General features: G+C 63.6%; 1 protein-coding gene across 1 annotated transcript in view; it reads right to left on the reverse strand.

Annotated features, from left to right (window-relative positions):
* Positions 1 to 11,999, reverse strand: part of LOC128950505 (ryanodine receptor 1-like) — a gene marked incomplete at both ends in the record, with an annotated part of 102,835 nt that extends 90,836 nt beyond the window's left edge. The window contains 13 exon segments of the mRNA XM_054295375.1: positions 330 to 425; positions 1,388 to 1,523; positions 2,082 to 2,268; positions 3,143 to 3,264; positions 3,695 to 3,859; positions 5,430 to 5,586; positions 6,258 to 6,335; positions 6,436 to 6,529; positions 6,627 to 6,720; positions 8,907 to 9,019; positions 9,130 to 9,208; positions 9,312 to 9,386; positions 11,895 to 11,999. Of these exon segments, the coding sequence (XP_054151350.1) occupies positions 330 to 425; positions 1,388 to 1,523; positions 2,082 to 2,268; positions 3,143 to 3,264; positions 3,695 to 3,859; positions 5,430 to 5,586; positions 6,258 to 6,335; positions 6,436 to 6,529; positions 6,627 to 6,720; positions 8,907 to 9,019; positions 9,130 to 9,208; positions 9,312 to 9,386; positions 11,895 to 11,999 (1,501 nt within the window).
* Positions 12,000 to 12,289: the final 290 nt, after the last annotated feature.

Here is a 12,289-nt window from a genome sequence, read left to right on the forward strand (position 1 = left end):
CCCCAGCCCCATGGGAGAGACCTCAGACCCACAGTGGGGTCAGATCCATAGGAGGGAACCCAGACCCACAGCAGTGCCACATCCACGGGGGGAGGGGGGTCCATGAGGGGACCCCAGACCCACAGAGAGACCCCAGACCCATAAGAGAGACCCCAGACCCACAGGAGTGGGGTCAGACCCACAGGAGAGACCCCAGAACCATGGGAGGGGGCGGTCAAAGCCATGGGAGGGACCTCAGACCCACGAGAGAGACCCCAGCCCCATGGAGGGACCCCAACCCCATGGAGAGACCCCAGACCCACAGAAGCCCCCATGGCTGCCCCACTGACCCGAGGAGGCCTCCAGCCTGTCCAGTTTGCTGACCAGCCAGTCCAGGTTGGTGGAGAAGAGCGCGCAGTTGGCTCGGTTCCCCCGGATCAGCGAGGCTGGGGGGCACGGGCAGGGGTCAGGGCTGCCCCATGGCACCCACGTCTGCCCCATGGCACCCACGTCTGCACCATAGCACCCACATCTGCCCCATGGCATTGACATCTGCCCCACAGCACCCACGTCTGCCCCATGGAACCCACATCTGCCCCACAGCACCCACATCTGCCCCATGGCATTGACATCTGCCCCACAGCACCCACGTCTGCCCCATGGAACCCACATCTGCCCCACAGAACCCATATCTGCCCCATGGCACCCACGTCTGCCCCATGGCACTGACATCTGCCCCACAGCACCCACGTCTGCCCCATGGAACCCACATCTGCCCCACAGAACCCATATCTGCCCCATGGCACTGACATCTGCCCCACAGCACCCACGTCTGCCCCATGGAACCTACATCTGCCCCACAGAACCCACATCTACCCCATAGCACTGACATCTGCCCCATGGCATTGACATCTGCCCCATGGCACCCACATCTGCCCCATAACTCCCATATCTGCCCCATAACCCCCACATCTGCCCCATAACCCCCATATCTGCCCATATCTGCCCCATAACCCCCATATCTGCCCCATCTCTGCCCCCAGTCCCACCCAGCAGCTCGTAGAGCAGGTTCACGATCTCCTTCCAGGCCATCACCTCCTCTGCCCCATAACCCCCATATCTGCCCCATAACCCCCAGAACTGCCCCATAACCCCCAGAACTGCCCCATAACCCCCATATCTGCCCCATATCTGCCCCATAACCCCCCACAGCCCCCCATCTCTGCCCCCAGCCGCACCCAGCAGCTCGTAGAGCAGGTTCACGATCTCCTTCTAGGCTGCCACCACCTCTGCCCCATAACCCCCATATCTGCCCCATAACCCCCAGAACTGCCCCATAACCCCCCATATCTGCCCCATATCTGCCCCATAACCCCCATATCTGCCCCATCTCTGCCCCCAGTCCCACCCAGCAGCTCGTAGAGCAGGTTCACGATCTCCTTCCAGGCCGCCGCCGCCTCCTCGCCCGCGGCCTCCCCGAACTGCGCCGCGGTGCTGTAGGCGCTCAGGCGGTCGATGCAGCTCAGCACCAGCGTCAGCATCCCCTGCAGGTGGGGAGGGGGCTGTGAGACCCCCCCTGGGACCCCCAAACTGGGGCAGCCACCCTGGGAGCCCCCCAGAGCCCCCCGGGACCGCCAAACTGGGGCACCCAGCCTGGGAGCCCCAAACTGGCACCAGCGTCAGCATCCCCTGTGGGGTGGGGAGGGGGCTGTGAGACCCCCCCCCGGGACCCCCAAACTGGGGCAGCCACCCTGGGAGCCCCCCAACATCCTGGGACCCCCCAAATTGGGATACCCACCTGGTGGCCCCCAAACTGGGACACTCAAACTGGGACCCCCAAATTGGGATACCCACCTGGTGACCCCCAAACTGGGACCTCCCTCCCATTCTGTGACACCTCCCAGGACCTCCACGACCCCACTGTGATCTCCCAAATTTGGGGGTGGTCCCGGGGGTCTCACCTCCTGCTGGAAGAGGCTCTGGCGATGCCCCCTGGGGCACAGGTTTAACCCCTCTAACCCCGAGTTTAACGGCAAATTAACCCCGAGTTTGACCCTGTAACCCCCAGTTTAGCCTGTCCCAGATTTGGGGAGGGGTCTCACCTCCTGCTGGAAGAGGCTCTGGCGGGCCCGCAGCGCCCTCAGGCGGCCCTGGCGCTGCTCGTGCCGCAGCTCGGGCGGCGGCGGCTCCAGGTACCCGATCAGGTCCCGCAGGCTCAGGATCACCCCCGCGATGGGCAGGGGGGGCGGCGGGGACCCCCGCGGGCGGCCCTGGAGGCTGTCCAGGCTCCTGGGGAGGGGGACAGGGGGGTCAGAACATCCTAAAAACACCCTAAAAACACCCCCAGGACCCCCCGGATCACACTGAGACCCCCGCGGGCGGCCCTGGAGGCTGCCCAGGCTCCTGGGGAGGAACAGAACGTCCGGATCACCCCAAAAACGCCCCCAAAACTGCCCAGGATCACCGCGGGACCCCCGCGGGCGGCCCTGGAGGCTGCCCAGGCTCCTGGGGAGGGGGACAGGGGGTCAGAACATCCTAAAAACGCCCCCAAAACAGCCCAGGATCCCCCAGACCACCCTGAGACCCCCGTGGGCGGCCCTGGAGGCTCTCCAGGCTCCTGGGGAGGAACAGGGGGGTCAGAACGTTGGGACCACCCTAAAAACGCCCCCAAAACTGCCCAGGATCACCCCGGACCACACCGAGACCCCCAGAGCAGACGGAGGCCCCAGACCACCCACAGAAACCACCACAGGACACCCAGGTGGTTCTGACTCCTCCCAGGGACCCCCAGGACCCCCCTCAAAACCCTCATGGAGCCCCCAGGACCCCCCCCCAGGGACCCCCAGACCTGATGAAGGCCCCGTAGAGCCCCGTGGTGCTGAAGACCATCCACAGGATCCCCAGGAACCCCCAGGTGTTTCTGACACCCCCAGGAGGTTCTGAACCCCCTAGGGATCCCCAGGACACCCCAGAACCCCCCAGGACCCCCCCAGGGACCCCCAGACCTGATGAAGGCCCCGTAGAGCCCCGTGGTGCTGAAGACCATCCACAGGATCCCCAGGAACCCCCAGGTGTTTCTGACACCCCCCAGGAGGTTCTGAACCCCCTAGGGATCCCCAGGACACCCCAGAACCCCCCAGGACCCCCCCAGGGACCCCCAGACCTGATGAAGGCCCCGTAGAGCCCCGTGGTGCTGAAGACCATCCGAGCCGCCTGCGACTCCTGGCGCTGGGAGCGGCTCAGGGTCAGAGCATCATCCATGTGCCCCTCCTGGTGCAGGATGGCCTGGGGGGCAAAGCGGGGTCACAGGGGTCCCCCAAACCTCAGAGACCCCCCCCTGAACCCAGAGAGAGCCCCCTGAAACCACAGAGACTCCCCCCAAACCCACCTTCCTCTTGAGCAGCCCGAGGCGCAGGGCCTTGGGGTCGGGCGCGGCGTAGGTGACCCACAGCCCGCTGGAGCTCTCAAAACCCACTAAAACACCCCAAAACTCCCCCCAAATCCTCCCAGAGGTGATTTTGGGGTCCCCCCGGTGATTTTGGGGTCCCACCTTCCTCTTGAGCAGCCCGAGGCGCAGGGCCTTGGGGTCAGGAGCAGCGTACGTGACCCGGAGGCCGCTGTTGCTCTCAAAACCCCCAAAATCCCCCATGAACTCCCCCCAAAACCCTCCTCAGAGGTGATTTTGGGGTCCCCCCGGTGATTTTGGGGGTCCCACCTTCCTCTTGAGCAGCCCGAGGCGCAGGGCCTTGGGGTCGGGGGCGGCGTAGGTGACCCAGAGGCCGCTGCCGCTGTGCTGCAGGAAGCACAGGGACTCCCCATACTTGATCTCGGGGGGCCCCATGCCCTCGATGTCCCGCTTGGGGGGCGTCTCCAGCTTCTCCTGCGGGGCCGGGGGGACACGGGGGGTCAGGACGGTCAGGGTGGGGACAGGGTGGGGACACTGACAGGGACAGGGTCAGGACAAGGTCTGGATGGGGACAGGGATGGGGACACTGAGGTGACACTTCTTCCTTGGAGGCCCGAAGCAGAAGGTGGCCACACGCGTGTTGGGGACAGGGATGGGGACAGGGACAAGAATGGGGACAGGGACAGGGATGGGGACAGAGGTGACACTCCCACCTTGGAGGCCCGGAAGCAGAAGGTGGCCACGCGCGTGTTGGGGACAGGGATGGGGACAGTGACGGGGACAGACCCCAGGAGCAGGCTGGGGACAGGGATGGGGACAGAGGTGACACTCCCACCTTGGAGGCCCGGAAGCAGAAGGTGGCCACGCGCGTGTTGGGGACAGGGATGGGGACAGGGACAGGGATGGGGACAGAGGTGACACTCCCACCTTGGAGGCCCGAAGCAGAAGGTGGCCACGCGCGTGTTGGGGACAGGGATGGGGACAGGGACAGGGATGGGGACACTGAGGTGACACTCCCACCTTGGAGGCCCGGAAGCAGAAGGTGGCCACGTGCGTGTTGGGGACAGGGATGGGGACAGGGACAGGGATGGGGACACTGAGGTGACACTCCCACCTTGGAGGCCCGGAAGCAGAAGGTGGCCACGTGCGTGTTGGGGACAGGGATGGGGACAGGGACAGGGATGGGGACACTGAGGTGACACTCCCACCCTGGAGGCCCGGAAGCAGAAGGTGGCCACGCGCGTGTTGGGGACAGGGATGGGGACAGGGACAGGGATGGGGACAGAGGTGACACTCCCACCTTGGAGGCCCGGAAGCAGAAGGTGGCCACGCGCGTGTTGGGGACAGGGATGGCGACAGGGACAGGGACAGGGACAGGGATGGGGACAGAGGTGACACTCCCACCTTGGAGGCCCGGAAGCAGAAGGTGGCCACGCGCGTGTTGGGGACAGGGATGGGGACAGGGACAGGAATGGGGACAGGGACAGGGATGGGGACAGAGGTGACACTCCCACCTTGGAGGCCCGGAAGCAGAAGGTGGCCACGCGCGTGTTGGGGACAGGGATGGGGACAGGGACAGGGATGGGGACAGAGGTGACACTCCCACCTTGGAGGCCCGGAAGCAGAAGGTGGCCACGCGCATGTTGGGGACAGGGATGGGGACAGGGACAGGGATGGGGACACTGAGGTGACACTCCCACCTTGGAGGCCCGGAAGCAGAAGGTGGCCACGCGCGTGTTGGGGACAGGGATGGGGACAGAGGTGACACTCCCACTTTGGAGGCCCGGAAGCAGAAGGTGGCCACGCGCGTGTTGGGGACAGGGATGGGGACAGAGGTGACACTCCCACTTTGGAGGCCCGGAAGCAGAAGGTGGCCACGCGCGTGTTGGGGACAGGGATGGGGACAGGGACAGGGATGGGGACAGGGACAGGGATGGGGACAGAGGTGACACTCCCACCTTGGAGGCCCGGAAGCAGAAGGTGGCCACGCGCGTGTTGGGGACAGGGATGGGGACAGGGATGGGGACAGAGGTGACACTCCCACCTTGGAGGCCCGGAAGCAGAAGGTGGCCACGCGCGTGTTGGCCGCCGTGGCCTCCACCATGGCCAGCCCGGTGGCCTCGGTCAGCGCCAGGTAGCGGCCGGTGGTGACGTGGCGCAGGCGGAAGGGCTGTCCCCAACGCAGGTGGCTCCCGCTCCAGCTGGGGGACACAGGCAGGGGACAATGATGTCACCAAGGAGGCTGGGACACTGGGATGGGTCATGGGGACAAGGGGTGACACAGGGGAGATGGGGAGGGGTCATGAGGACATGGGCGGACGTAGGGACACACGGTGAGGACATGCGGATGTGTCACAGGGACATGGGGTGACACAGGGGACACCGGGATGGGTCATGAGGACATGGGGTGACACAGGGGACATGGGGATGGGTCATGGGGACATGGGGTGACACAGCGGACACGGGGAGGGGTCATGAGGACATGGGTTGACACAGGGGACACACGGTGAGGACATGCAGATGTGTCACAGGGACACAGGGTGACACAGGGGACACCGGGATGGGGACATGAGGACATGGGGGGACACAGGGGACACAGGGATGGGTCACGGGGATATGGGGATGGGAACACAAGGACATGCGGTGGCACAGGATGTGTCACAGCGACATGGGGACACAGGCAGATGTGCCACAGGGACACGGGAACACAAGGAGATGCCGAGAGGTGACACCAGAATAAGACACAGCGACACATCTTGGGGACACTCCATGACCCCAAACCCCCCCTGGGGAGATCCCACAGAGTGTCCCCAGTGTCCCCTGGGGGTGGTGACACACCCGTGTCCCCCCGTGTCCCTTGATGTCCCCTTACCTGATGCGCAGGGGCTCCAGGCGCCACAGGGACCGGGCGTGGGCGCACACGGCGCCGCCCTCGTAGTTGACGACGCTGCTGGGAGGTGACAAAGGGGGAGGGGGTCACAGCAAGTTGGGGACACCCTCCAAATGTCCCCCCCAGCCCAAATTTGGGGGCAAACTGGGGACAGCCCCACCTGCGCTCCTCGCCCTGCTCGGGGGCCGTGGGCGTCAGGCACTCGTCCATGTGGCCGTGGAACAGGCGCAGGACGTGGCCGCCGGTGACAAACCCTGAGGGGACATTTTGGGGACATTTTGGGGGGTCAGGGTGTTGGGGACACCCCAAAGGACCCCCCCACACACAAGTTTGGGGCGCCTCAGGTGTCACCTTCCTCGGAGCCCGAGCAGATGGGGTTCATGTTCCACAGGGTCTGCATGAAGGAGGCGTCCACCTGCAGCTCCCCCGAGGCCGTGGAGAGGTGCTGGGACACGTGGGACACGGGTGTGACACGGGTGACACAGGTGGGACACGTGCCCCTGGTGTCCCCAGTGTCCCCAGGTGTCCCCAGGTGTCCCCCCAGGTGTCGCAGGTGTCCCCTCTCACCAGGTATCTCTCCGAGGACACGCTCACCAGCATCAGGCCAGGAGATCCCTGTGTCCCCCCCCATCCCTCTGTGTCCCCAGGTGTCCCCCCATGTCCCCAGGTGTCCCCTGGTGTCCCTGTGTCCCCCCATGTCCCCAGGTGTCCCCAGGTGTCCCCAGGTGTCCCCTCTCATCAGGTATCTCTCCGAGGACACGCTCACCAGGATCAGGTCAGGAGATCCCTGTGTCCCCCCCATGTCCCCAGTGTCCCCCCATGTCCCCAGGTGTCCCCAGGTGTCCCCAGGTGTCCCCAGGTGTCCCCTCTCACCAGGTATCTCTCCGAGGACACGCTCACCAGCATCAGGTCAGGAGATCCCTGTGTCCCCACCATCCCTCTGTGTCCCCAGGTGTCCCCTCATGTCCCCAGGTGTCCCAGGTGTCCCAGGTGTCCCCCCATGTCCCAGTGTCCCCAGGTGTCCCCCCAGGTGTCGCAGGTGTCCCCTCTCACCAGGTATCTCTCCGAGGACACGCTCACCAGGATCAGGTCAGGAGATCCCTGTGTCCCCCCCATCCCTCTGTGTCCCCAGGTGTCCCCAGGTGTCCCCAGGTGTCCCCAGGTGTCCCCAGGTGTCCCCTCTCACCAGGTATCTCTCCGAGGACACGCTCACCAGCATCAGGCCAGGAGATCCCTGTGTCCCCCCCATCCCTCTGTGTCCCCAGGCGTCCCCTCATGTCCCCAGGTGTCCCCCCATGTCCCCAGGTGTCCCCTGGTGTCCCTGTGTCCCCCCATGTCCCCAGGTGTCCCCAGGTGTCCCCAGGTGTCCCCTCTCATCAGGTATCTCTCCGAGGACACGCTCACCAGGATCAGGTCAGGAGATCCCTGTGTCCCCCCCATGTCCCCAGTGTCCCCCCATGTCCCCAGGTGTCCCCAGGTGTCCCCAGGTGTCGCAGGTGTCCCCTCTCACCAGGTATCTCTCCGAGGACACGCTCACCAGGATCAGGTCAGGAGATCCCTGTGTCCCCCCCATCCCTCTGTGTCCCCAGGTGTCCCCCCATGTCCCCAGGTGTCCCCAGGTGTCCCCAGGTGTCCCCCCATGTCCCCAGGTGTCCCCAGGTGTCCCCCCATGTCCCCAGGTGTCCCCTCTCACCAGGTATCTCTCCGAGGACACGCTCACCAGGATCAGGTCAGGAGATCCCTGTGTCCCCACCATCCCTCTGTGTCCCCAGGTGTCCCCTCATGTCCCCAGGTGTCCCCCCATGTCCCCAGGTGTCCCCAGGTGTCCCAGGTGTCCCCCCATGTCCCCAGGTGTCCCCAGGTGTCCCCCCATGTCCCCAGGTGTCCCCTCTCACCAGGTATCTCTCCGAGGACACGCTCACCAGGATCAGGTCAGGAGATCCCTGTGTCCCCCCCATGTCCCTGTGTCCCCCCATGTCCCCAGGTGTCCCCAGGCGTCCCCAGGTGTCCCCTCTCACCAGGTATCTCTCCGAGGACACGCTCACCAGGATCAGGTCAGGGCCCTGTGCCCCCATGTCCCCGTGTTTCCTCCTATCCCCCATGTCCCCACATGTCCCCAGGTGTCCCCTCATGTCCCCACATGTCCCCAGGTGTCCCCAGGTGTCCCCAGGTGTCCCCTCTCACCAGGTATCTCTCCGAGGACACGCTCACCAGGATCAGGTCAGGGTGTGGGGGGATCCCTGTGTCCCCCCCATGTCCCTGTGTCCCCCCATGTCCCCCCATCCCTCTGTGTCCCCCCATGTCCCCAGGTGTCCCCAGGTGTCCCCTCTCACCAGGTATCTCTCCGAGGACACGCTCACCAGGATCAGGTCAGGGTGTGGGGGGATCCCTGTGTCCCCCCCATGTCCCTGTGTCCCCCCATGTCCCCAGGTGTCCCCAGGTGTCCCCAGGTGTCCCCTCTCACCAGGTATCTCTCCGAGGACACGCTCACCAGGATCAGGTCAGGGCCCTGTGCCCCCATGTCCCCGTGTTTCCTCCTATCCCCCCATGTCCCCACATGTCCCCAGGTGTCCCCTCATGTCCCCACATGTCCCCAGGTGTCCCCAGGTGTCCCCAGGTGTCCCCTCTCACCAGGTATCTCTCCGAGGACACGCTCACCAGGATCAGGTCGTCTCCCACCCGAACCTTCTCCCCCTCCGAGCGCTGTTTGGACGCCGGGTGCATCGTCCACCAGCACGCCTCACCTGGGGGGGCACACCCCAAATCAGCACCCCAAATCAGCACCCCAAAACACCCCAAAACCAACCCCCCACACCTGGGGGAACCCCAAAACCCCTCGGGGTCCCCCCTTTACCTGCTGCATCCTTCTGCAGCCCCACGTCGAAGGCCAGCTTGTCGGTGACCGAGCGGGACGTGGTCAGGCAGCACAGGTACTGGGGGGGGGGACACGGGGTTATTGGGGGTCCCCAAAATCCCCCCGAGCACCCCAAAACCCTCATAGCCCCCCCAAACCCCCCAGAGCCCCCCCAGACTCACCATGCCGCTGTGGGAGTGCCTCAGCAGGATGGCGTGGCCGTAGAGCAGCGTCCGGTGTCCCCCACCCTGAGAGGACTTGGGGGGCACAGGGGGGTCAAGGAGGGGACCCCAAAAGCCCCTGAGGCCTCCTGGACCCCCCAAAAAAAACCCTTGAACCCCAAAAAAACCCCCTGCGGGTTCCATGTTTCAGATATAGCTCCTTGTGTATCGCTGCCTCTTTGTTTTGGGGTCTTCCCCTTGTTTTGGGGTTCCCCCTTGTTTTGGGGTCCTCCCCTTTGTTTTGGGGTCCCCCCCTTGTTTTGGGGTCTCCCCGTGTTAGGGTCTCCTGTGCATTGCACCCCTGTTGTTTTGGGGTCCCCCCTTGTTTTGGGGTCTCCTTTTGTTTTCGGGTCCCCCCATTTTGGGGTCTCCCCGTGTTGGGGTCTCCTGTGCATTGCGCCCCCCTTGTTTTGGGGTGCACTGTGCCTCAGACCCCCCCTCATTTCGGGGTCCCCCTCATGGTGAGATCCCCCCCAAATTGAGGACTCCCCTGATATCGGGGTCCCCAATTTCAGGGTCCCACTCCCCACTGGGGTCACCCCTTATCAAGATCCCCAATTTTGGGGCACCCCATTGAAATTCCCATAAATTTGGGGGTCCCCCTTAATATTGAGGGTCTCCCTTTTTGGGGGCCCCCTCTTATATTGAGGTTTCCCCCAAATTGGGATCCTAAATTTTGGGGTCACCCCCATATTGAGGTTTCCCCCAAATTTTGGGGTCACCCCCATATTGAGGTTTCCCCCAAATTTTGGGGTCACCCCCATATTAAGGTTTCCCCCAAGCTGGGATCCCAAATTTTGGGGTCACCCCATGTCTGGGTCTCTGATTTTTTGGGATCCCCAATGGATTTGGGATCCCTCCTTTTGGAGTTCCCCAAAACCGGGATCCCAAGTTTTGGGGTCACTCCCATATTAATGTTTCCCCCAAGTTGGGATCCCAAATTTTGGGGTCACCCCATGTCTGGGTCTCCGATTTTTTGGGATCCCCAATGGATTTGGGATCCCCTTCTTGGGGTTACTCCAAATTGGGATCCCAAATTTCAGGGTCACCCAAAATCTGGCACCCCAATTTTTTGGGATCCCCGGTGGATTTGGGATCCCCTTTTTGGGGTCTCCCCATGCTCATGGGGGGATTTGGGATCCCTCTTTTTGGGGTCTCCCCTTTTTAGGGTCCCCCCATGCTCCTCCCCCCCGCGCTCACACTTTGGGGTCCATGCGGAATTTGGGGGGCTGTGGATGGATGGGACTTTGGGGGGTGGGAGGGGGCACACCCAGACCCCTGGCTCCATGCGGGATTGGGCAGAGCCCCCCAAAATTTGGGGGGTGGGTGAGGAGGAGGAGGAGGAGGAGGAGGAGTGTGATGAAGGTGAGGATGAGGACTTGGGGTCACCACACCACAGTGGCACCTACCCACTTATCCAGATCGACCCCCTGGGCGGGCGGGGGGAGAGAAGAGTGGGGGGGTCACGGGGGGGCTGAGACCCCCCCAAAAACACCAGGGACCCCCCAAAACCCCCACCCCGAAAAGGACCCCAAAAACTGCTCAAGGAACCCCAGAATTACCCCAAAAACTCCTCAAGGAGCCCCAGAATTACCCCAAAAACTCCTCAGGAGCCCCAGAATTACCCCAAAAACTGCTCAAAGAACCCCAGAATTACCCCAAAAACTCCTCAAGGAGCCCCAGAATTACCCCAAAAACTGCTCAAGGAACCCCAGAATTACCCCAAAAACTCCCCAAGGAACCCCAGAATTTTCAGGAACTGCAGGATCCTAAACCCCCCAAAAATGACCCAAAACCCCTTCCAGGAACCCCTCAGGTGTCCCCAAAACCCCTCCAAGACCCCCAGATCCCACCTGACAACCCCCAAGGGTCCTAAAGCCCCCCCAAATCCCCTCTTAAGGACCCCAAACCCCCTCTAGTGCCCCCCAAATCCTCTTTAGGACCCCAGACCCACCTCAAGAACCCCTCAAATCCTCTCTAATGCCCCCCAAATCCTCTGTGGGACCCCAGACCCATCTCTAGTGGCCCCTCAAATCCTCTCTAGTGGCCCCCAAATCCCCTCAGGGGGTCCCCAAATGCCCTGTGGGACCCCAGACCCACCTCTAGAGCCCCCCAAATCCCCTCTAGTGCCCCCCAAATCCCCTGTGCAACCCCAGACCCATCTCTAGTGGCCCCCGAATCCCCTCTCGTGCCCCCCAGATCCCCTCTTAAGGACCCCAAACCCCCTCTCGTGCCCCCCAAATCCCCTCTTAAGGACCCCAAACCACCTCCAGTGCCCCATGGGACCCCCAAATCCCCTCTTAAGGACCTCAAATCACCTCTAGTGCCCCTCAAACCCCCTCAGGGCCATCCAAATCCCCTCTGGTGCCCTCTAAATCCTCTCTGGGCCCCCAGACCCACCTCTAGTGCCCCCCAAATCCCCTCTACTGCCCCCAAATCCCCTCTGTTGCCCCCCAAATCCCCCGTGGGCCCCCAGACCCACCTCTAGTGCCCCCCAAATCCCCTCTGTTGCCCCCCAAATCCCCCGTGGGCCCCCAGACCCACCTCGCTGCCGATGTCGGAGCTGTTGGCCAGCATCTCCTGCAGCGCCCGCACCGACAGCGACTGCTCCAGCACGAAGCAGCACACGGCCAGGTCGGGGGGGACATTCTGGGGACAGAAATGGGTCAGGGGGACATTCTGGGGGGTCATGGGGACATTCTGGGGACAGAAATGGGGTCAGGGGGAGATTCTGGGGGTCATGGGGACATTCTGGGTACACAGAAATGGGTCAGGGGGACATTCTGGGGGGGTCATGGGTCATGGGGACATTCTGGGGACAGAAATGGGGTCAGGGGGACATTCTGGGGACACAGAAATGGGTCAGGGGGACATTCTGGGGGTCATGGGGACATTCTGGGGACAGAAATGGGTCAGGGGGACATTCTGGGGGGTCATGG

Source organism: Melozone crissalis, unplaced genomic scaffold (genome assembly GCF_028551555.1).
Source record: "Melozone crissalis strain CALT ecotype California unplaced genomic scaffold, PUWL_Pcris_2 ptg000669l_1, whole genome shotgun sequence".
Lineage (NCBI taxonomy): Eukaryota > Metazoa > Chordata > Aves > Passeriformes > Passerellidae > Melozone > Melozone crissalis.